General features: G+C 35.0%; 1 protein-coding gene across 2 annotated transcripts; it reads left to right on the forward strand.

Moving 5' to 3' along the window:
* The first annotated feature begins 12,395 nt into the window (after positions 1-12,395).
* Positions 12,396-22,414, forward strand: LOC137399985 (paired mesoderm homeobox protein 2A-like). Of its 2 annotated transcripts, none has more exons than XM_068086271.1 (4): positions 12,396-12,504; positions 16,565-16,842; positions 19,467-19,663; positions 21,387-22,414. In XM_068086271.1, the coding sequence occupies exons 2-4, from the start codon at positions 16,569-16,571 to the stop codon at positions 21,687-21,689; spliced, it is 774 nt and encodes a 257-aa protein (XP_067942372.1). In that variant the 5' UTR covers positions 12,396-12,504; positions 16,565-16,568; the 3' UTR covers positions 21,690-22,414. The 2 variants fall into 2 exon arrangements, with proteins under 2 accessions (XP_067942372.1, XP_067942373.1); XM_068086272.1 differs by having other exon boundaries at positions 12,421-12,500.
* Positions 22,415-25,785: the final 3,371 nt, after the last annotated feature.

Raw genomic sequence — 25,785 nt, forward strand, 5'->3', positions numbered from 1 at the left:
AGAATTACATGAGAGTATTTAATTCTATGCAAAGCCACATATTTATGGCCGGTAAATATAGGTGTCATTGTCTAATACTTTTAGACTGTAAACATGGATGATTAGCACCGACAAGCTATAGGCAACCAGCGGTAGACAATGACATCAAGTTGTAAAAGTAGAACTACCTTTTAAAGTTATTCTCTCAGATTCAGGTACAGAAATATTTAGGTCCAAACTAACTGGAAGGCCTACTCTTCAACGCAATGTAAATCAAGATTATTATAGTTATTATATAAAGTTTTTATTATAGTAAATAATTAAACTTATTGTCTCATATTTAGACAAAGAAATCTTTAGATCAAAACCAACTGGAAGATCTACTTTTCATCACAGCTTAAATCAAGATTATATAGCAGAAACATTAACATTCTTTTAATCATTTTGGGTGATAGGAATCATATTTAGGCCTGGTATGACTGATTTTTTAAAGATTTCATCGAATTTTAAGGAAAGACACTAGAGCGGACAGAGAGCAGTCAAGCTGATACCTGTTATAGACTAATTAAACACCTCTAACTTATGCAGACCCTTTCATGTATCCTCAACACCTTCTCTCATCATTTGACAATGTAGAGTATAAATACGAGATATGTTAGATGAATTCGTCTCCATAAGCATTCACTAATCTGTCTGGAGGTCTTCTGTCATGCTATTATCCCTTCCATAAATAACAATAGTCTCTTTAGCAGTTATCTGTGATCTTTAGCATAGCGAGAGCCTCTCAATGCAAACATGTTACATTTAAGGTGTTAAATTCATCATTAGAAAAGATTAGCTATTAGGAGTCAATTCGATAGAGGTATTAGCTGCATTTAGATGTGCTCTTATGTAATATCTGGCGGCATCCGGTGACTTAGCGCCTGTTTATGCTCACTTCCCACATTGGTTTTTAATATGGCCGTGTAATAATTATAGGAAATGTAGAACTGAATTGCATTGGTTTATAAAAAAAAGACAATATAATTATGTCTAAAAGATAGTTAATATAGAAAAAACATGTAACACAACACTGCCATAAAAAAGAAAAAAATATTATTTAAAATCAATTAAACTGGTAAAGCTATAATACTGATAAAATAGAGTTATTGACCTATAACAACAATAACAATAGATAACCTGAAGATCACAACTTACACATTATCAATAGATTAATTCGTATATCACAAGCTTACCGATATAGTCATTTTAATATCTTAATATTACAGGCTATCAATACAGCTATTGGGCCTTTGCAACATTGTCAGAGACTTCCACAGCCTCTACACCATTAAGAGAGCTTTTTCTGCTATCACAACTCTATTAATAGAGCTTTTTCTGCTATCACAACTCTATTAATAGAGCTTTCTAGTTCACTTAGCACTAAAAATAAAGGAATTGAAACATTTAAACAAGCTTTTATCTAATCTGACAATATTAAGTCTAAAGTCATCCTAAACTCCAAGCACCAAACTCTATTGAGAATAAGATTATTAGAATACACAGAATGGGAGGTTTACTATTTTGGGATCACAGTTTTAGTTGAGCACAAATGCTTAGCTTTGAAATCACAGCCTTAGTCGATCATAGAGTTCTTGTTTTAGGATCTCAGTCCGAGTTGATCAGAGAGAATCCTATTGTTGAGATCTCGCCCGTCGCTGATCAGGCAACGATAGCCACAGCTGTAATTGCTAAGCCATTGAAAGGAAAAAAACGGAACAGTTAGAACACCTGGTTTTTTTGAATTTGTACTATGGCATTTAAAATGAACCTGGGTCATAAAATGCATGATAGCTGTGCAATGATGCAGGCAGCTTCATGAAACCTCAACTGTCTACATAAAAAATTCTAGATTAGGCTTACCTACTTGTACGATTCTTTTTAGTAATTCAAGGATTTCACCAGCAGACGTATCCGGATTTGATCAAGTAAACATCTTACTACTTTTCAACTTTATAGCAAAGTCTTGGTAACAGAGTCCAGTATGCATCTGGGCTCCAATTGCTCTCTCACCAAAGCTAAATTGCGTGTGTCCTATAACAATGTTAAAAAGGGTTACGAATTCTTCTATTCAGCTGAGTTAGAGTGAAACAAGTTCAAAAGTACAGCTTATTGGTTGTAACAAAGTGAAACTTTGACACGACCCAATGAAGACTAATTTACAACAACTAAAAATCGTTTAAAGTCTGTGAAACCGTGTAACAAGTGTGACATTAAGCTAGGTCTGTTCATTGTGTTGTGATGGCATAAGTTTAAGAGATGCAAAGACCAAAACTTATTGATGTCACATTTTACCTTATGCGTAAACTACAGTAGGCTAAAAGTTAAATTCATGTAATAACTCATTGAACCCTTTCATAAAATTGATGCTCGAATTCCAATAATCATAGCAATGATTTATGATCAGCAAAAGCAAATATATTTCATAAGATGTAAGCGCTATTTATAAGACTGAAGAATGCTAAAAATTGGAATGATTAGGTATAAATTTTTTGGCGATTGTATCTAAAACTGGCAAAAAAAGAAAAGAATTGTTGGCCTAAACAGTTTTATTTTATTTATTAACTTTAAACAAAACTGTTTTTATGTAGTAGTTGAATGGCAGCGTAACAAAATGACCTTCTAATGACCTCTAATATGACACGAGAACAAACAGTGAAATATATAACCTACTTGTAGATATATAACCTAAGTATAAATATATAACCTACATGTAAATATATAACCTACATGTAAATATATAGCCTACATGTAAATATATAACCTACATGTAAATATATAACCTACATGTAAATACATGTATATACCTACATGTAAATATATAACCTACGTGTAAATATATAACCTACATGTAAATATATAACCTACATGTAGATCCTTAGAACAGCTGCAATACGCAATAGTAAAGGATAAACATAAGTCTGCAATTACAGACATGCAATTATATATTATACACTGTAGCTGCAAGTGTTGTCAAGGCGCTTGTTGTTGTTCATCTGATACAGTTAAACTTTGGCAGCTTATACTAGGTTTCCATATAGTGATAGTATAAAGACGAATGGACGTACCGGTGCCAAAGAGCTACGCTGGACCGACGAGCTAATTATGTTTCTAAAAGAAGCTATAATAGAGAAATGACTGTGCGGCGCCGTGGACTAAGGTTTTAAACAAACTTATGCGCGCGTATAAGTGCTCGCAATGGGTTGCTAAGGCTATGAGCATAGCAGGAAGATGTCACATCACACAGCTATTTTGCTTCCAAAAAAGCGACACTGAATCACAAGCATAATAAGAGTAGCATGGCTTTTTCCATGATAGAATTGTAGTGCCCTATGGGGGTGTGTAGCTACGCCATCATACAGGGGTGTGTAGCTACGCTATCATACGAGGATGTGTAGCTACGCTATCATACGGGGGTGTGTAACTACGCTATCATACAGAGGGAGGGTGTGTAGCTACCCTATCATACAGAGGGGGCGGGGTGTGTAGCTACCCTATCATACGGGGGTGTGTAGCTACGCTATCATACAGGGGGTGTGTAACTACGCTATCATACGATGGTGTGTAGCTACGCTATCATACGGGGGTGTGTAGCTACGCTATCATACGGGGATGTGTAGCTACTCTATCATACGAGGATGTGTAGCTACGCTATCATACGGGGATGTGTAGCTACGCTATCATACGGGGGTGTGTAGCTACGCTATTATACGAGGGTGTGTAGCTACGCTATCATACGGGGGTGTGTAGCTACGCTATCATACGAGGATGTGTAGCTACGCTACCATACGGGGGTGTGTAGCTACGCTATCATACGAGGGTGCTTAGCTACGCTATCATATGGGGGTGTGTAGCTACGCTATCATATGGGGGTGTGTAGCTACGCTATCATATGGGGGTGTGTAGCTACGCTATCATACGGGGGTGTGTAGCTACGCTATCATACGGGGGTGTGTAGCTACGCTATCATATGGGGGTGTGTAGCTACGCTATCATACGGGGGTGTGTAGCTACGCTATCATATGGGGGTGTGTAGCTACGCTATCATACGGGGGTGTGTAGCTACGCTATCATACGGGGGTGTGTAGCTACGCTATCATACGGGGGTGTGTAGCTACGCTATCATACGGGGGTGTGTAGCTACGCTATCATACGGGGGTGTGTAGCTACGCTATCATACGGGGGTGTGTAGCTACGCTATCATACGGGGGTGTGTAGCTACGCTATCATACGGGGGTGTGTAGCTACGCTATCATACGGGGGTGTGTAGCTACGCTATCATACGGGGGTGTGTAGCTACGCTATCATACGGGGGTGTGTAGCTACGCTATCATACGGGGGTGTGTAGCTACGCTATCATACGGGGGTGTGTAGCTACGCTATCATACGGGGGTGTGTAGCTACGCTATCATAGGGGGTGTGTAGCTACGCTATCATAGGGGGTGTGTAGCTACGCTATCATACGGGGGTGTGTAGCTACGCTATCATACGAGGGTACTTAGCTACGCTATCATACGGGGGTGTGTAACTACGTTATCATACAGAGGGAGGGTGTGTAGCTACCCTATCATACAGAGGGGGGCGGGGTGTGTAGCTACCCTATCATACGGGGATGTGTAGCTACTCTATCATACGAGGATGTGTAGCTACGCTATCATACGGGGATGTGTAGCTACGCTATCATATGGGGGTGTGTAGCTATGCTATCATACAGGGGGTGTGTAGCTACGCTATCATACGGGGGGGGGGGTGTAGCTACGCTATCACTGTAAAGTAAACTTAGTATTACGAGTGTAAGCCTAAAGTCAGATTCACTCGAAATTTTCAACTTAGCGTAGAGTATGCTACACTTTTAGTTGTTTTATGACGTTGTTTGATCAAGCAGATGGATCACAGAAAGACATGATTTAGAATTTCTCACTTATTGGAGGTTTGCAAGTAGTGGGAATAAGAAGACATGTGATCTTTGCGAAGTTTATGCAAACAGGAAACAAAAGATTGGAAAATTTAATGGCGAACTGTTAACATTTTTAGCTGTACTAAAGTCTTGTCTCTAGACTTCCGTACAATAGCAAGCAGTGATTCTATGAGCTATGATCACTGTGAGAATTTCCAATAATCTAGGATCTGCTTACACTGCTCTCCTACATTTGTTGAGTGAAGTTGTGAATTGCGGGTGAGCCAAGCTTAGATCTTGCATCAATCGATTGCCGCTGAAAGCCATAACAACACAATACTTACAGCGATTTTATGGTAGCAACCAGATTACCTAGTCGTTAATCTCAACTTTCAACTGATGTAAAGGGTTACTCATGCTGTGCAGCATTGAGCTCGGAAGTTGCTGTAGCTTCACTGACCAGGGATAACCACCTTAAGAGTTTAATCTTAGGACCTCTAAAGACTTCTGTATTCTCTAAGCACCCTGCTATAATTGTATTACAGATATTGTGGATGAAATCGATAGACACCAAAGCTGAACAGCTTTCAAATAAAAACAGTGCTCAAGGTAATAAATATAAAAATGAATCAAAGCAGCTTAAAAACAACACAATAAACATAATATACTAATACCATGTGTGTGCATTACAGAAATATCTACAGGTTTAATATATAGAATATAAATTCGGGGAGGCTGGTGGAAACCTGAATTCAAAACATAGTCATCTCAGATAGCTTTGTCGATAATGCGGGAAGACTTCTCAAGAGATACTCTTTGATGATTAGTCAAAAGATTTAAAGTGGCCTAACTGATAATACTGTCACATCAATTGTTTGACATACAACTTAAAAGAGCTTATATTTTGGCACATTTATGAACAGTGTTTAGTTAGACATTGATAATTATATAAATGGTTGTCTGTCTAAGATCAAATGTGGCTATTGTCGTTGATAGCTATTTATTCCTAAAGTACTACGCCTGCCAAGTCAATCCGCATAATCTAAAGTAAACTTTGCTTTGCATGCCTGCCTTGACATGTTTTATTAATGCTTTCTATAAATAAGCACTAAAACGAGCAAAAGTTGAACCATATCGATAGAGTATGTCAATTTTGGAAGGGGAAATGTTTCATAATATCGCGTCCAAGCAATTCCAAAAAAAGGAAAATGTATGCTAGAAATATTTAATAACAATAATTTCCTGTTTTATTCAAGTATATCGAAAGGTCTTAAACATTTGTCTATATATGTTTGTATCGTCTACTGGTGACCTTGATGAAATGGGGTATATATGTTTGTACCGTCTACTGGTGACTTTGATGAAATGGGGTATATATGTTTGTATCGTCTGCTGGTGACCTTGATGAAATGGGGTATATATGTTTGTATCGTCTGCTGGTGACCTTGATGAAATGGGGTATATATGTTTGTATCGTCTGCTGGTGACCTTGATGAAATGGGGTATATATGTTTGTATCGTCTGCTGGTGACCTTGATGAAATGGGGTATATATGTTTGTATCGTCTGCTGGTGACCTTGATGAAATGGGGTATATATGTTTGTACCGTCTACTGGTGACTTTGATGAAATGGGGTATATATGTTTGTATCGTCTACTGGTGACCTTGATGAAATGGGGTAGAATGCTTAAACTCTACATTAAACTTCATCTATTGATGAATGAAATATTGAGTTACACGGCTTATATTTGTAGCAAGACATTGGCACATGAATATGTACAACATATAGGTAGTGATGAAGATGTCACACTAGAAATTTTTAACATATAGAAAAATGTTTTCTAACCTATACACAGTTTAGCTTCTGCTGACAGTAAAGCAGAGTAGACATTGAGCTACTTGGCTTGTGTTGAGGGTGAATTCTTTACTATTGATTTTTATATTATTATATATATATTATATAATATGGAATAAACTGAGAAGTCTATATTTAAGATTGGTTAGTGACTATCCTGTTTTAAGGCAAAGAAAAAGAACTAGATCTAGGGTTTGTCAGAGTCTGTTGAGATATTTGATAGCAGTTAAGGTAAGAAAAGAAAGGTGATGACATGAGGTAAAAAAGGGCAGTGAAAGGAAGTAAAAGATAGAGAAGAGAAAAGTTGAAGAGAAGAAAAGGTTCAAAAAGGTGAGAGAAAGAAAGGGAGAGTAAGAGAGAAATATGGAGAGATACATCTTAGACATAGAGAGAAAAGGAAATAGAAAAAGGAGTGTAATAAGGGTGAAAAAGGGGTGTAATAAGAGTGAAAAAGGGGGAGTAATAAGGGTACTATAATTTTGCTGTTCTTGTTTACTCTCCTCTAAACTGCTGAGGAAAGTTGCCAAATATTGTTTGATTTAGGTGATGTTTATTTTCAGCAACTGATGATTTGCTTATTTAAACAGACGTGAAAACATTTACTGTTAAAATTGATGGCAGTAGTTGTTTATTGTTACTCACTAGTCTCAACAACCCCAAAAATCTCATTTCGGAGAAACATTAAAAAAACTGGAATGCGAATGCGCAATGATGATTTGCTTATTTTGTGGGCAAAATTTCAACATATGACAGTTTGCAGTAATAGAAGCTGTGCAAGAATTAAAAAGGTTATTGGTTTTTAGTCTTTCGCATATGAGTAATATGGTATATCTAAGCATTTATTAGTAGAAGAATTTTATTATTACGGCTTTTTAAATTGATCTATTGGCAGTAAAAAAATACAAAATTATTCATTTAACTATTGCCATATGTTCCTTTCATAGACAATCCCAAATATGTTTGGCAACATGCTTAGGTTCACAGATAGGCTCTAGTTCAGACTAGCATTCTCTTTCATTGTTACAGTTGTTTTGTTTGCTGCGTAGCCATTGCACACGCCCCCATCTCATGTAACCAACCTCTTGAGCCAAATGAAATGTAAAATCTGTTGCCAACCTAACAAAGACCTTCATCTCAAATGAGGTAAGATTTAGCCTGCAGCCATACAGATAGAGATCCTAAAACTGACCGATGCGCCAACCCAAAAGTTGCTATTAGATATCACAAGTAAGTCAAGCACATTTTTGGCTTACTTGTGGTACCAAAATTGATTTCTAATGAGAACGTTGAATAGGTAATGGTTTAGTTTGGAGATGCTAGGCACTTTGGACGTATCAGAAATATTCTTGACTTTATCCAGGGTCATAATTTATTGATTTTCTTCAATTCAATTTAAATACACTTAAACTAACTTAAACTAACCATAATTGTTGTTTCAGACAATTAAATGTCATAAGATGCAACTGCAAGTTTCATAATGCAAAAACATTTTTGACAAACAAATTCATTAAACTTTTGGCTAGATTACAAATGGTATAAATAGTGCACAGTCGAATGCAGCTTCTTCGTAATTTACTTTCCCGGACTTCCAATTGTCCGGACAACAACTGGGGTCCGGATGATTGTTTGATACCGCTGTGCCTGTCCGAAGTATAGTCGACTCTCGCTTCATTAGACTTAACTTCTTCAAACTTCCAACTGTCCGGACGATGTCTGAGGTCAGGACGATTGTTTGATGCGGCCGTGTCTCCCGAAAAATGACAACTTTTACTGATTGATAACCCTCATGACAGACGATGTGCGCGCGTCAGTTTCCCACCAGAGTATTGTACCGTAATTTTTGTTTGTTATTATTAATATTATGTTATATTATTATATATTATATATATTTTGTATTTATATTGTATTATAATATTATTATATTATATTAATATCATATTATAGCCTATTGCAGGCACCATATTTTACTCTCTTGTGTATACTGTGTACATTGTATCATATTGTACCCTACGAGTATGTGTGCAAGAAAATATAGGGTGTTTAATATACAGCACTGTACAGCACTCAATTATTAATGTTCTGACATGGCCTAGTCTGTATTAGTCTAAGCAATACAGGCTATGTTTGTATATGGGTTGGATATAAAGTTGGCTGAAAGAATTTTTCAATATATTAAGTATTAGCTCGAGGCAAAATGTTGCACTGGTAGACTCCATGTTTTTTGAGCTAGCTGGGAGAGAACACTCTCATTAACAGGCTGAAGAGGTGCTATTACTGGGATGAAAAAAATGAAAAAAACTGCAACATACAAAGCAGTTGCTGTTGGAAATAGCTCTCTTTAATAGATAGTCTAAGGCTAACACACCAGGGAAACACAAGTAAGAGTGACATGCTTGTGATGTGACAACATAAATGTAGTTAATTTATTTAATTTTTCTTATTGCGCTCTATGTTTTCCTGGGCTACATTCTTACACTGAATTCTCAATGAACACCAATACACTAGCCAGCTATGCTCTCCAATAGATCTACATGTATGTTGTATAGAGATGCCAAATATTCCAGTCAGGAAGAAAATGCTTAAAATTAAAACCAGATTCTATAGATAAAACCATTTCAAACCATACCAACGTTGAAACCATAAACAATAAAACTCTTTAACTCCGAAGTTGTAGGAAAGCATAACTCTATGGACGGATGTTTTCTTCCGTGATCTCACTCTATTGTTCAACTCATAAAAGTATGAATCCCGACGACATTTTTAAGCAAAAATAGACCATCTAGGCTGAGACCTAACCATACCAACCATGAAGGTCACTCAGATAAACGTCTTTCCCTTTCTAGGTTTCATTTGTTTACCGCAATATGGAGAAGATTCAGAGAAGATGATAAGTTAATATTTTTAGAGACAGTTTATGAAAAACTGCAGAACAATCTGATCATTCCTGTTCACACCGCAGCTGTGAAACAAACCTTATCAGATGGTAAAAAATATTAATCACTCCCTGGAACTTTGTAATCAATCTCATTTCCACTTTTTGCAAAACAGAGCTATGAACGTTAATTTTTAATTGCGAAAAAACTGAATCAGATACAGGGAGTAATCTCTGTATCTCACACTTGACAACAGACGCTATTACTCGTAATCCACGCGTATTAATAGATAGTGATCGACTTTGAGCGTTAATGCTCTTTAGTTATGGCAAAAAGTAGGAACGAATTGAAGAGATGGAAAACGTTAATAAGATAAGATTATAAGTACAGTTGATTATATAATGTATCAGATTTAATCGCTGAAGGGTTTTTCAATTTCCTGTATAGCGGTTCACTCGCGCCATGTAGGAATAATAAGATAACTGAGAGAGAGTGACAGAGGATGGTGACTACCACTGATTAATAGGGTTAAACTTCTCAGACACATTCAGGCCCAGTTTATTAAGGCGTTCATAGCTACAACCAGCAAACTAGAACCACCGAACACACCAGACATATATACCCTATGTCTTGAACATCTTTATATCATAATAACTTCTTTTTTAAATACTCTTGAATTCCTATATTATTATTTTATTTATTTATTAGTATTTTTTCACGCAGGCTTGTTTGATTTTGTCAGCATTGGCCAGTGAAATAAAATTAAGATGAAACCAAATCAAAAGATTATAAGTAGCAATAGAATAATAATAATGAGGTTACAGTAATAATAATAATAATGAGGTTACAGTGATAATGAAAAACAATAACAATCAGAATATTTAATAGTTAGCTTCTCACTAGATGAAATAAACTGTAGCTGTAGTCTATATCGATCAGACTATTACAAAGTATCCATCTAAGCTCCCAGAAGTTTTTGTTTACGACGTCGGTTACGCTAAACTATTTTCAGTTGATAACCATGGTTACATGTTAACATTGAATTTTCAAATGGTTTCTGAAGTCTTTTCATTAGCCCGAAAAACATTGAACTTTGAATTTGGAGGTTGTTAAATACACAAAACTGTGCGAATCCCAAAGACTCGGCTTTGTGAGACAGTAATTAGCAGTTACCTACAAAAAGGTGATTGTTTCACCTCATTATTGCCAATTTAATTTCAAAAAATCCAGTTTACAAAAAATTTCTAAAGTGCGATTTCAAGAAAATGAAATGGTACAATGTGAATAGCAGAATGTAATGAGATGCAGATAGCTAGAAGCTTTACAACTGCATCTGCCTCACCAACTACAACATTAGAACATTAGATGTTATAGTTGGCTCACAAGCTATCATAGCTTGGCAAGTTCTAGTTGTTGATCCCAAGTAACAATATTGTTCATACACTGGTGCAGTTGTCAAACTTAAACTCATTTATCTAGTGGCCGTAGAAGTCCTCAAAGCGCGATGTCTTCATTCTTGCAATAAGTTTGTTGACAATTCTAAAAGCTGCATGTAGGATACCCTTGAAAATTTGGGCAGTCACGTGTTTTGTTGACGCTTCACTCTTCTCATTTGGACTTGTTCAGAGGTGAAACATAGAGTAGCTTCAAGTGTTAGTTTTGTTTTACCCAGTCTCACTCTTTATCAAGCCTTGTAAAACAGTGATGTCTCTTTAGCTGTCAGATTTGGTTCACACTTTCAAATAATTCATGTGTGAAAAAAAAACAAAGCAATAAAGATTTTGCTGTATTTGTACTGCTGTTTTTTTGCAAACTTTGTGTAGAATTTGGTCTTCTATGAATATTGACAGTACTTTTCAAAATAGGTCATTAAAAGCTTTGAAAATTTTACATGTCTTTCCTACAGTTACCGCAAAAAATTCACAGTTTTCATGTTTATTTACAAAAAGATACCAAGGATTACAAAAAACTTACATGCTGTGTATTGCATTATTTTTTGGGCTTGTTGTATTAGTTGTGCCTCGAAAAGGCTACATCTGGTGAACATGGCTTTACAATTATATTGTATAGGCACTATTCGAAATTATCAGTGTTGAGTTTTGTAGCAAACACAAAGACATGATTGCTGTTAGTATATGATAGATTGGAAGCCTTTCTATCCAAACATCATTTATAGAGTATTTGGTACCTACCATAAATTCAGCTTAGCAGCTTCTTTTGCCCATTATATGCTCACAAGTAATGGAAACCTTATTTAATATGAAGACCCAAACCATGAACTTTACGTTTGACCTGTGACGCAGTGAGAACCCCGACGTAGTCAGATTCAGGGTGCTATAGATGATTGTACTTGCTACCGAATATGGGGACATCACTATAAGCTTCCTGCAGGAACGCCACGGAGATGACTGACACACACTGGCTGCGAACGCACAGTAGTGTAAGATGAATTGGATGAACAGGAATCATAGATATGATGTAATTGAATCACATTGGATAAGAATTAGTCAGGTCCTGTAAACAAGATCAACAACTAAACGCAATGGATTTCAACACCTCTATGAAAAACATGCGACTGTTTATTTCAATGTCGGACTGGTGATCATTCACGCTTGGATTCCTTCGCATGACAATAGGATATAAGGCGTGTAATTGGGTGAGAGAGTTGTTGACTGTACTAGCTTTCTGAAAAAGGCGTTGACTGTATATCGACATTAACATATGCCTAGATGGTTGTAGTTTTCAAAACCAGTTTTTCCACTACCTTTGAAGCCTGAAGGACGTAAGATATACAGAGCTCCCTAAAGGCAGAATTATCATCACTCCTACTTATCCTTGACACGTACAATCACAGAAAGTAGGTAAGTTTGCTGCTTACTAAACTGTAAGTCTTTTTCTTTTGATTGTTGTTTTGGAGTTACTTTTCAAAATAAAATTGGCCAGTTGAACTCTATACGGATGTTTTAACTTAACTGGGTTTTTTTCTATTGCAAATAAGAAAATTATTTTTTGAGAAAGACAAAACTCATTGAACTATTTGAAAATAAAATAAAGTGTTCAACTCAACAGTTGAATGATTAGAATTTATACCGAGGGAAGTTTGTAATAAACAGCGGTTATTTACTATATCTCTATAACTCTTAATATTTTATTTTAGCTTTAGCCGATTGATTATCTTAAAGAATTCAAACACCAGCAGTTCTGCTACGAGTCATGCACACACATGGTTTGAACTAGTTAATAGCAATATCTAGCTTGTGATCCAACACAAATTTAAAAAATAGCAAGAAGAACGCTGAACAGAAAATGCTGCTTCGCTCACAGCCCTAAACTAAAACCTTTTAAGAATCCTGAAAATTGTCAAGAGGGATTTTTGAACTTACCATATTAGGACACCTAAAAGTTGTTAGTAAGAATTGATAGGATTATACATATTCAACTATTGTTTCTCTAAAACCTGTCAAATATTTCAATATCTTTCAAAGTTTTGACATCTGAAGTTTGTGTTTACGAAGATGGATATCGCTCTACATTTTGTCACTGTTGTGATCAGAAGGTCAACAGGCCTTACTATTACTCACTCTGAGATGAATGGCATGCGTGTGCGACATAGATTAGCGCTCTTCCACCTCGGTCATAGCTTAATCACTTAATCTGATGGATTAATTCATTAGATTAGCTGGTGGTTTGAATCTCGCTAGTGATATTTAAAAAAAACTTCTCAAAAATCTATTAAGATATCAGTATTTCTCATTTTGTTTTTATAAATTCCTAAAGATGATTCTGTATGCCATTGCACGTGCTCGATAGATCACATGACATCTTGTGGATTAAGATAAAAATATGTATTGGTTAATAGCAACCACCAAATACCTGAGAGAATGTTATTTTTCATTATAGAAATATCAATAATAGTTCGAGTACAGACAATTACTATCTCTAAATTATTATAGCTCTTTAGAGTACTGCTCGTGGAATAAACTTCACTCTCTCATTGTATCTAGAGCTAATCTATGGCTAATTGTTTTTTGGATTAGAATAATCCTCTATTCACGGCTAATTTTCACAGTGAAATAGAATTTATGGTCTCTAATCTTACTTCTCCAAGCGTTTTATAGCTTTCAATCTCAAAATCTTTGAATAATCTGCCAGGAATTAACGGCTTGAGTAACTCTCTTCTTTTAGCCGTGGTCTGTCAGGACACTCTATTGTAATCGAGTACATTCTGTGGTTACCAAAGGTTACATTATTCTTGAGCAAACTTGTTTAACTATGCTCTCTTTGTCAAATTCCCTGTCTCTGAATTATTTTGGAAAATTTTAGCTTACTAAATTGCATCTCAATTATTATTTTTAGGCCTTTATTATGTACTAGTACTTAGGCAGTCCGGCGGCAGTACCTGTAATAAATATCTGCTCAGTGCACAAGGGTATTTGAGTGGTGCAGATGGGGGCAAGTCTAGCAGGTGAATTGAATGTGTGAGTTTGAATCCAGCAGGATGCAATCTTTTTCCCAACTTCTGTCCCAACTGTCGGGCTTCGGAAAGACAGACATACACGTCTCTTATTATAAGATTGTGATTTTTAACACTAATACGGTATATTATCTATTGCAAGCATGCAAATGATTTAATTTACACAGCTATATTATTCTGGTAATTTTCAATTCGTAAAGATATGAATTTTTCGTTCATAAAATTATAAAAAACTATATGCTTTATGTGATATTCCATTCTCTGTTGAGTGTATAACAACACTCAATAATAACACAAAATTGGAAATTTGCCACAAGGTTGTAAGATATTACAAGCAAGTAACAAAGTTGTGACCAGTTATGGCAACAATAGCGCAAACACAATAGAATAAAAACAAAATTTGCATTGACTATGATAACGCCCGAAACGTAACAATGTTCATTACGTAGAAGGGACCTGTAGATTTATATAACACAACATAATTATACAAATTAGACATTATAGAAAATAATAAACAACAAAGAAGTACATCTACATTTGACCTTGACCTCTGATATTATGTAGATAAATAGATACTATGAGAACTGCTGGGTTGAAGGCATTTCTGGCCAATAAAGGTGTTAGTTTGTCCATTGTCTGCTATCTAAATGGAGGTAATCAATACACACAGCGTTACTAAAATTTAACATTTTGGAATTGTGACTGAATGTGACTTATAAATTATATCTTTATTATTTTAATTATGATGTATATTTGATAACATTAAAAAGATTATTCGAATTGTTTTTATGATGCCGATAATTTTTTGTAACAAGCAATTTATTATTTTATATTATAGTAGCAAAGTGAATTTTTGTGCAGGAGGACTGACTTATGATTATTTGTAATAGGCTTTATATCTTTTAATCCCACTTGAGACTGGTGAGCTATTGCCAGAATACCAAAGATTGCTAATTTTATATGAATTGGTTTGCACCAGAAGATGAAAATATATAATAATAACTGACAATCACGGACAGCTGTGACTCTCAAATTGGAACATAACCTCCAGACTTGCGTAACTATGGCTTACCAGACTATAATAATGCTCATACAACTGGCGGCCATCTTGAAAGTCGATGAGTGATGTAATGTGATGGATTCATGCATAATTATATAGAAAGCGCAGAGATTATCGTGACACTTTGGTGCATATAATTCTGTCTGTTGGAAATCGAATACGGTTACAAATAATCCGCCTGTTTTGCAAAATACATTAAAAGGATAATGTCATCTTCAACCCTATCATTTAGGAAGGGGGCAAAAGTTGATTGTACATTGACGATAGTTGATTGCTACACTTGGCAACACACGACTTGTTTTATCGCTAGAAAGACTCAAACATTGTGCATATTCATTGTAACTAGATACTCTTGTAGGAGTGTGTTTGCAGTATGAAAAAACTGCAAACACACAACACTTTGTCAATGCGTCTAACTTTGTTCAACAAAAACACACTTTGAAATATCATAAACTCTAACAAGCTGTAGCATTTTACTTTACAACCAACATACAACGGATCTTTATCTTTTATGTAATGATGAAACCTTGAAAAGAGTGTTTAAGCAGGTAATTATATGAAAAGTCTTTTGAATTAGAAGCAATTTACATGAAAATGAAAAAATAAGCAAAACAGTGAAAAGTAATTCATTTCTACGAGACAAAAACATTAGTTGTGATAATAGGTTGTAATATTGGCTTCAGTTTTTCCTACTATATTTATGACTAAAAGAAATCTGTGGCTGGGTGCATAATCTATGACATATACCACATAGACACAACATTAGAGATTATAAGCCTGATTTTTTCATTACCATCGACATCCTTTGTGAATAGAATATGTACATTTACTCTTCGTGTTAAGAAGTGAACTGCTCTTTGCAGAGTGCATTCTATCACCTCTGTTTGAGAGCTTTACCATAGGTCTGATAGGCAGAGTTGGTTAGCTCATCACAACTGGTAAGGGTAAAAAGAGTGTTGTAACTTTGACCTTTAACCTCTATCAAGTTTTGCAAGTCATTTTTGACGCACGCATATGAAGTCTAGTTCCATAAGAGCAGCTGGGGCCTTGCGGTTTATAGCGCCTGACCTGCAAACAACAGGCTGGGATTAAATTCGCAAAAAAAGAACCACTGGTGATGACAGAAATAATATCCAACCTTAAATCGCTGTCTGCAACTGAACATGTCTCCATTCATGGAAACATTGCCACCTCTGCCTAATAAAAAGCCTCTACTCCCTGTTAGCTGAGCAGGTACCACTCTTGACAAGGGAGGGATTGCTCGCAGTGTTTTAAGAGTTGATACTAAAATTACTCTTTGGTATATTTATATATTTTTATGATATGTCAAAAAATGATGTTGGTTATAATAGCAACAGGAAGTTTACGAATACCACTGATCTTGCAGGAAGATGCAGCACTCTTCGCCGTACTGTGGTGCGTATCCAGCAAATGCCATGGCAGAGTTTGTAAAGTTAATGGCCCAGCAGAGAACAGCCGCAGATCTCTCTACTTCTCCTAGAGCTGCTGCCGTTGCGGCAGCATACACAATCGAAAGCTTACTGGCAGCTCCGCGGCCTCTTATGCCGCGGCCTCTCCCAGTTACCTCTTATTTTCCTTACATCCCTCCAACTTCCTCCGCCGCGTTTTCTCTCCCATCGCAACAAGATTTTATCTCAGCTGCAGGTATGATATCTTCTTTAGTTTATATGTTTATGAGAACAAAGTGACACTAATGAAATCCTTTGGAATACTTTTAACATCTCAATAGCTGAGTGGTTCAAAAACTGATGTATGTAAGCCTATAACTTTTTATTGGTATCGGTCATCATTAACAAAGATATGTATTTCGTTATTACGCCAAAAGAAAAAAAATGAAAAGACAAAAGTCAGGAATTATTGAGTGAGTTGAACAAAAGTGTTTTAGAAGTTGATAATCTAATAGTATTGTGGAGGAGTCGGAATAGCGAATTGTAGGTTGTAGTAACAGAAAGTTCATAAACTGAAGCATACGAACGTGGATGTAGTATATGTTGTTGTCACAAAATAGAAAATGATGTTTGTCATATGTGTGGAAGGATAAATATGGATATTTTGGTCATAGTTTACGCACAATTTTGAAACCTGTAACATAAATGTGGAAGAGAGCATGTTTAAGAGAAAAAATCTGGTTTTGGTTATTGTACGAGGTACTTCCAAGAGCTAGTAATATTACTACTAATAGCCTGTGTTCTACACAAACTCACAAACAAGAGGCTCAAAGTAATGAATCGAGCTATCTAATTGAGTTGACTAGCGGTAAGAAGTCTACAATACAGAATATTCCAGAACATGAGCAAACTGCTAGGATAACTAAAGTCATGCTAGATTCGTTGTAAATAAAAATTTACATTTTACAAATAAAATCATGAGCATTTTTCATGAGAAGAAGGTTTGAATTTTCAAACTTTTTTAACAATTAGTCCATTCTTGAAACTATTCAAATGGTAACTAAATTTTACACAATCACGCAAATGTTGTCTTTATTGCTTATGCTGTCCTGAGGGTAATGAGTAACATTTTTTCAAAGTATATAGTAATAATTCCTACTTCATTTTTATCCAAAAATGAGTACCACGTTTCACACTTGTAAGCTGAAAATGTTCCAAAATTATTTTACTCTGTAGCAAAACCAATACTATGAATTTCAATAGCATTGTATAATGAATCTACCAGGAGAGATGTTGCTGCTGGCTAGAAAAAGCTGACAGCGGCTGGTCAAGGTCTCTCGCGACGCGCTGCTGTGGTCATCAACATGCAAAGCAGCTATTCATAATGAGCATTTAAACTGCATTGTTTATATTTAAACTTCAATGTTCAATATTTGATAAAATGATTAAACGAGATTAAATCTTTAATAATAACAAATTAGCGTTGCTTTATAGAATAATACTTCATCTAGCCTTTCAGGATTTATAACTGGCATTCTCTGATAATCATTGATTTTAAAGTCAATCTCCCTCTAACTATTTCTGCAAATAGCTATTTTTATTTGCATCATAAAAACAAGTTTACGGTGTGTATTGATCTACAAAGCTGAGATAAGACCTCTCGGTGAATACCGATCTTCAAATAACACCTGCGCTTTTCGTTTGCAGACGTGTTGTCATTAGCATTCAGAGGTTTTCGACTCTTATAATAACCGAGCCCATTATGACCAACAAGCCCTAAATGGCTCAAAAATAAACAGATTAGAATGAATAAAAACCTTTGACTTGACAAAAGAACACGTTCGCCAGTCGAATAAATGTAGGAGACATTAACACATGAGGCCGTAACAGGAAACCTTGGTTAGCTAGCTATCTCGACAATGTGTTAACGTATATGGATAAGCTATAGACCACACATGAAATGCAAACACATGCATATTTGCTAGAGGCCTGTTTGTCATACACGGTAGTCGCTCCAAAGCCTCTAATGCGCATTTAACTGCTCTCTGTGTAAATAACCCTTTAGTTGGATTAAGGGTAATTCACATAGCCGTGTCTATATACTCTCTAGTCCAAAAACCTTTTCAATCACTAAGGCAAATGTTTGAGGGCTCACTTGATTTCTGTCATCTTGCCTTAGAACTTATGCCAAAAACTTCTATCATGGTGGTCTTTTGAATGAATGCCTATATTGTGACAAAGAGATGAGGGATTGACAACGTATTGTGAAAGGAAGTCAAACCTGAAAAATGTGGGGAGCAAGTTAGTATGTCCAGGCAAACAGCTTGGGGCTGTATGAAATGCTCAAAAAGGTTTAACAGTCATTTGGCCTCCAATTTAGGAGAAAGAAGTAAAGTCAATGTGAAATTTGGTGTTTATATATTTACGAGTTTAGATCCTGTTCGATGCTGTCTTCTTTTTTCAACGTTCAAACATCACATCGGACAAACAGACAGACACAAAGAAAGATTTGACAGTTTTTTTTGGCAAAAATTTATCTCCGACATGTCTCTTTCCAGAATATTTTTCACATATATTTCAATAAGTACAAACACCAAAATATAACTTTTTAGATGGTATTTGTAAGTACACTATAAGATTGATAGTATTTTAATCTTGTTGTTATGCTACGAGGAATTTCATCCATCCAAACATCGCCTTGGCATGTTTTACACACCTGTGCAAATCAAAAATTAGCTGTAGGCAACCAGACTCAATCATAACAACCTGTAATAGATTATGAAATTCTTAATATGCCTTTTGCAAAATGATTACTAAATTTTGCAATATCATTGGCTGTCTACTTTTAAGACGTTGGTACATTTATCGGCATGTTTACAGGTTGTTCTAACCTAAGCTCCTACCTACCGACAGAGTTATCTCGCAGCGGACAAAAAAGAAAAAGACGTCATAGAACGATATTTTCTGAAGAACAACTTGAAGAACTTGAGAGAACATTCCAGAAGACACACTATCCCGATGTTTTACTTCGTGAAGAGTTAGCCATCAAAATTGATCTGAAAGAAGAACGAGTGGAGGTAAGGCCTGATGAATCTTGATGGTATTGACTAGTTGGCAAGCTTCCAACGTAATGAATAATTCTCATTGCTTGTTTTTATGACCTAAATAGGTATTTATAGTATTAACATAGCTGTGGTATGATGACGCAACATTCGCTTTACCGACTTCATAGTTTCTAAAATGTTTAAAATTTCTCAGGGTAGATGGCCATAGATAAGGAAGCAAGGATTCATAGGAAAGTATATATTGTTGCATCTTATTTAATTTAAGCAGCCAGTTTAACTAAAACTTCTCTAAAATTAACACGAGCGCTAAGCATGAATTTGGTGATAGAAAAATCATACCGTAGAAATAATAATTATAATCAACTCGATCTATAGTCAATAAAACCCATGTTCTGTTTAGATCCGCATCCTTTTATTTTGCAGTGAAAACAGCGTGGAGTGCTTACAATGTTCTGTTAAACATGTCTTGCTGCTAAAGAAAACTGCTAAGAGCAATTGCGAAATACCTCAGGTTTTGTAGGCGCCATGTAGACCTACAAACCAGAAACAATCCTTTAATAAACAAGGGTAATGGCCGTAAATATTGGATTGCTCAGGTTAATCCTTTGATTCCTTTGGAAGCATTTGATGTTGAAGATTTTTTCCTCACTGTCACCTACCCAAATTTAATAGGAGTTTACCACTGTACCACATTAAAAATGTAAGCCTTCTAACAGTAGCAATTGATGGTTAAAGTTATTAAACAAATTGTTCATAATCGGCTTAACGAATGTACTGAGTTATTTAATGTATTACATCTTTCTGTTTGATCCCCATCTTCTAACAAGCCGAGGGAGAGGAGATAGTGTAGCTGAATGGTCGAAGCTTTTTTGATTGGCTAAAGAGGGGTTTAGACTATTTTTAGGTGGTTTTTTATGAGAAAGTCTACTTTTTAAAATAGGAAAACATTTTAGTCCAAATACTGAAATGTCAGAAAACCATTAAGATTGTAAAAACTAGCGAAAATGTTAAGCTGTTTAGTAAAAGCTATGAATTGTTTGAGGGTCAATATGTGGGATGCTTAATTACTAGCAGGTTCATTTGCTATCGCCTAATACCTATTTATGCATAAAATGATCCGTTATTTACACACCATCTAGTTTGTTTCGTGACAGACGCGTAGACCCGATCATTGTAAGTTTTCACACCTAATTCATCGATAAAAAATGATTTGATTAATTTTTTGACAACAATCGATGTAAAACCTTTGTAATTTAATATGTGTGGATGACATATTCAACGTGTGGATCGACATGTTGAAACTAGTTGAGGTTTCAACGTGTCAATCCACACGGCAGAACTCTTACCCTCTTACCGTTAGTGTAAAATAGTTTGTACACAAATTATCAAGATACTTTTGATTAGATTAGCAATTTTTTTCAATAATAATATAGTTTTCCTCAAACAAATTAATAATAAATAAACTGAATACTTAATAATAAGTAATGAGTATTTCAGTCTACTAATTAGTATTATATATATTACATTATTAGCAATAATTTCATTTCAGATAGCAGTGTTTTTTAAATCATGCCATACAACAATGATAAGACAAAAAAAGAAGAAAGGCCAACATTTAGCCACCAAAACGAAATCAATGGTTTTCAACCAATGCTGAAGCAGTCATTGCTACTAGGATTGTCAGCTTCTGTCAAAAACCTTTGTTGATATTAGTGATTGTATTTCGTGCTTATAGGTATGGTTTAAGAACAGACGAGCAAAATGGAGAAAGCAGAAGAGAGAGCAGCATGAGTTGGGCACTGAGCAGACATTAGACTCGAACATTTCTATAACTGTTGATGATGAGAATGATGAAATTATAGTTACCGATGAAGACTTATCTCCTCCACACACCCCTGAGATAGCTGTACCTAGTAAACAGCCCAGCAATATAGATATATTGTCATTAACTCATTCTAACTTCGGAAAACAATCTTCAATAGAAGCCAAGAACCATAGCATGCCTATACCAGCGAAGACGGCGAGCACCCTAGGGTGACATTTACTGACAGCTTATGATATTTCTGATATGTATGAGAAAGAATCATTAACATTTCTGTGATATAGCTTCTTTTAATTAGTTTATTTTAGATAGATTTCTCAATATTATTAGCACTGAAGTGTTTACGGTATTAAAAATAATCGGGAGTTACACACTCTGTTGTAAGAGGTAGACAACTCCATTAATTATAAATTTTTTATATTTAGTTGTTAATTTGTTCAAAAAGTTCTAGCTGCAATTGAATGGTTGTCTTGGTAGAAATTGAAAAATGTACATATTTTTAAAAAAACAAATAGTCGATCTTCATGCTATGCCAAAACTTGAGGCTTCTACAGCCTATCTTGCATGTCATTAGTTACAGCGTCATTACCTCTAAATTGCAAATATGTTTATATAGATAAATACCCCTCTTTTATTACTTGGTAGTTTCAAAGAAATCCAGACTTTTGATTTCACAAAAATCTTGGTTTTGTCTACTTTTCAACAAATCTTTGTTTTAGAATGATCATATGGTTCTAAACCAAACAGACTATCTAAATGTCAATAACGAAACTGCTTTATAACCTGTGGGTACATAAAGTTAGAATATTATGACTACCGTAAATCATATTTTCATAGCTCACATTGTGATCATGTTCTATTTTAAATGTGTTTTTTTTAGACTTTATTGTAAACTTTATGACTGAATTAGAGCGGATAATGTGAAGCTTTTAAAATAAGCACACCAACAGGTCATATTACTTACAGAGATGGATGGTAGAAGAGAAAAACAACAGAAATCATAAGATACTATTCATAACAGGTTACAAAACCTGAATGATTTTAGATCTAGACCTTTGGGAGACAAAGTGAGACAGATTATCTCATTCATATTTCATGCATGAAAAATATTCAAGCTTCCAAAGCAGACACCAGACATCAACTATAGACATCTACAGTTTTGGCCAGTCTGATACCACTATTGTCATTAGAACTATACAGCAGCAAATAATCATAATAACAACACACTACGTGCTCAAGAATTAGTTAGCCTGTAAACTATCAATATCTCCAGTACGACGCCCATCCTTAGGATAAAAATTTGTTTTGCATATGACCTTCACTGACTACTTGAGAATGAGCTCACAAGTAGTTCTTATAAAAGAACTCTTACAAACAGAAGCACATTGAATATGTTACACACCTTAGCCAATAAAGGTACCATCAAGTTTGTGATGAATTGAATTAAAGTAAAAAGCAAGCTAATCGTTTAAATCATGACCTGAGAAAGGGCCTGATAAGTGAATAAGCTGGTGAAATACCTTTGTTTCTTTGAATAGAAGTAGAAAACACTGATAGGCAATTCCAATAAATTCATCGTTTGGCAGCGCTTGTCATTTTCGAATTTTCTGAATATCAAGTGCAAATATAACTTGGAAAGCATTGATAGTTGAACATGTTGGTAAACGTAAGTGTGATAACTTGACTGTATAACTATAACTAAAAGTATAAAACAGCATGACAAAGTTTCTATAACAAAGATGAAACAGCAAAAATCGACTCTGACCAAAAAACTAGAAAGATGGATCGGGAAAACATTTGATTCAGAGAGACTGGCCAGTCGCCATTAATAAAGAGCAATACTGTTGATTTTTGTTTCGCAAAGGAGTACAAACAAGGTTGTCCTATTACACGTGTTATGTGTTACATGTGTTATGTGTTACATGGGTTATGTGTTACATGTGTTATGTGTGTTACATGTGTTATGTGTTATATGTGTTATGTGTTTTACATGTGTTATGTGTTACATGTGTTATGTGTTATACATGCGTTATGTGTTACATGGGTTATGTGTTACATGGGTTATGTGTTACATGTGTTATATGTGTTACATGTGTTATGTGTGTTACATGTGTTATGTGTTATATGTGTTTTACATGTGTTACATGTGTTATGTGTTATATATGCGTTATGTGTTACATGGGTTATGTGTTACATGGGTTATGTGTTACATGGGTTATGTGTTACATGTGTTATGTGTTACATGGGTTATGTGTTACATGTGTTATGTGTTACATGGGTTATGTGTTACATGGGTTATGTGTTACATGTGTTATGCGTTTTACATTTGTTATGTGTTACATGTGTTATGTGTTACATGGGTTATGTGTTACATGGGTTATGTGTTACATGTGTTATGTGTTACATGGGTTATGTGTTACATGTGTTATGTGTTACATCGGTTATGTGTTACGTGTGTTATGTGTTACATGTTACATGGGTTATGTGTTACATGGGTTATGTGTTACATGGGTTATGTTTACTAATACCGTGTCAGTTTGGCGCTGTGAGAGATCGTCACATGTAATAATTAAATGCACAATTACTCCACAAAGCAGCAAGGTGGTTGTCTCATGCAGATGGTAGAATGTTGTGCTGGCAAACAGAATGTCATGAGTTCAAATCCCTTTGAGAGTAACTTTTTTCCAAAGTTGTAAGAAAACCTCCGACACCCAAACAAACAGATATGGCTCTCATTATAGTGAAGATTGTTTCACAAGCAGCTCCTATGAAGCAATCTTTAACATATATCATAAAGATTTATACTGCTACAGTGATAACTAGTTTACTGTATGCTGTGACCATATTCATTTTTAATTTAACAGTAGTTTGATTTAAAACTTATTAAGCAACTAATTACTATGTTATGGATGAATGTAAATAACATAAAATACTGAATTATCATTATTAAGATGCTTTACAACTAAATAAAATATGTGGTCAACAATGATACAAGTTAGCTTGATCTGTTAACTAAATGCATTTTGGGTGCCACACGCATCCTTACATTAACAATTTTGTGTTTCAAATTATCTCACCAGTTACATTGAAAAAGCTCTCGCAAGAACTCAAACAAATACCAATGCTTACAAGAGATATCTTCAAAGCATGACAGTACTTTGAGTTTGTAGTACTACTTAGGGACTAAAAACTTCCGTCAGGTCTATATTAGACAAAGTTAATGAACAATTTCATGGCTGGTTATGTAAAAATAAGAGCTTGATTGGTATAATCCTCATTTAATAAAATGTTTAGCTTAAATAATTAACAATTTAAAAGGAAAAACAATAAAATAAAAATTTCATTCAAGTCTAAAATAAGTTTGACCTAAATGATGTGAGTACAAAACAAATAATTAAATGTAGTAAAAATATGATTATTAACACTGCTGGTGTTTGAAACGAGTTGCTCATAGAAGTTTTTTAAAGAAATATAATATTTGCAGGATGGAATGACTCTGTATTAAACTTTAGATGTAGTTTGTGATAAATTTTGTAGTCAATAACAAAAGTTAATACTTGTTATGAAGAAAGAGTAAGAAAATTTGTAAATTAAATGCTAGGCAAACAGTTCTTCAGCAGCTATACGTTGCAAATACATACAAGTTAGCAAATATGATATTAAACTGTTCTTCCTCTATTTCAACTCACAGAAAAGAAAGAGTAGACAACTCCTTGTATCACACAATAATATTTTATTGCTTCTTGATGAACTTATTACAACTTATAATTCTAATATTGTTCAAACTCAATTTGAAGCTTTGATTAAACAAAAGAAGGATATTTTAACTGTGTTATATAATGTATGTAGAACCTTAGAGTTTAACAGTGTACTACTTCTTCAACTCCTCACCAGGTGGGTCGAGTAGATGTACGTATGTTTAGCTTTTTATTGGCATTAGTCGTCATCAACCAAAATAATATTTTTCATTTCATGCCGAAAATAAATGCAAAAAAAAAATTGAAATTATTGAGTGAGTTGAACAAGCGTTATAAAGTAGGTAATCTAATAGTATTGCGGAAGATTCGATATAGCGAATTGTAAGTTATAGTAACAGAAGATTCATAAACTGAAACATACGACGGTAGATGTAGTACGTTGGATGAAAATAATGATCTTTCCTTACATGTAGCCAACTCTTCGGAGCTTCAAAACTGATTCATGTTTTTCCCACTTGAGCCTATACAAGACAACACTAACCTACTTTGCTGTGGTATACTATCAGAAGTAATAAAGTGTACACGGTCTCACTTGTTCTCGAGTCAGTGGTAGT

Source organism: Watersipora subatra, chromosome 7 (assembly GCF_963576615.1).
Source record: "Watersipora subatra chromosome 7, tzWatSuba1.1, whole genome shotgun sequence".
NCBI classification, from domain to species: domain Eukaryota; kingdom Metazoa; phylum Bryozoa; class Gymnolaemata; order Cheilostomatida; family Watersiporidae; genus Watersipora; species Watersipora subatra.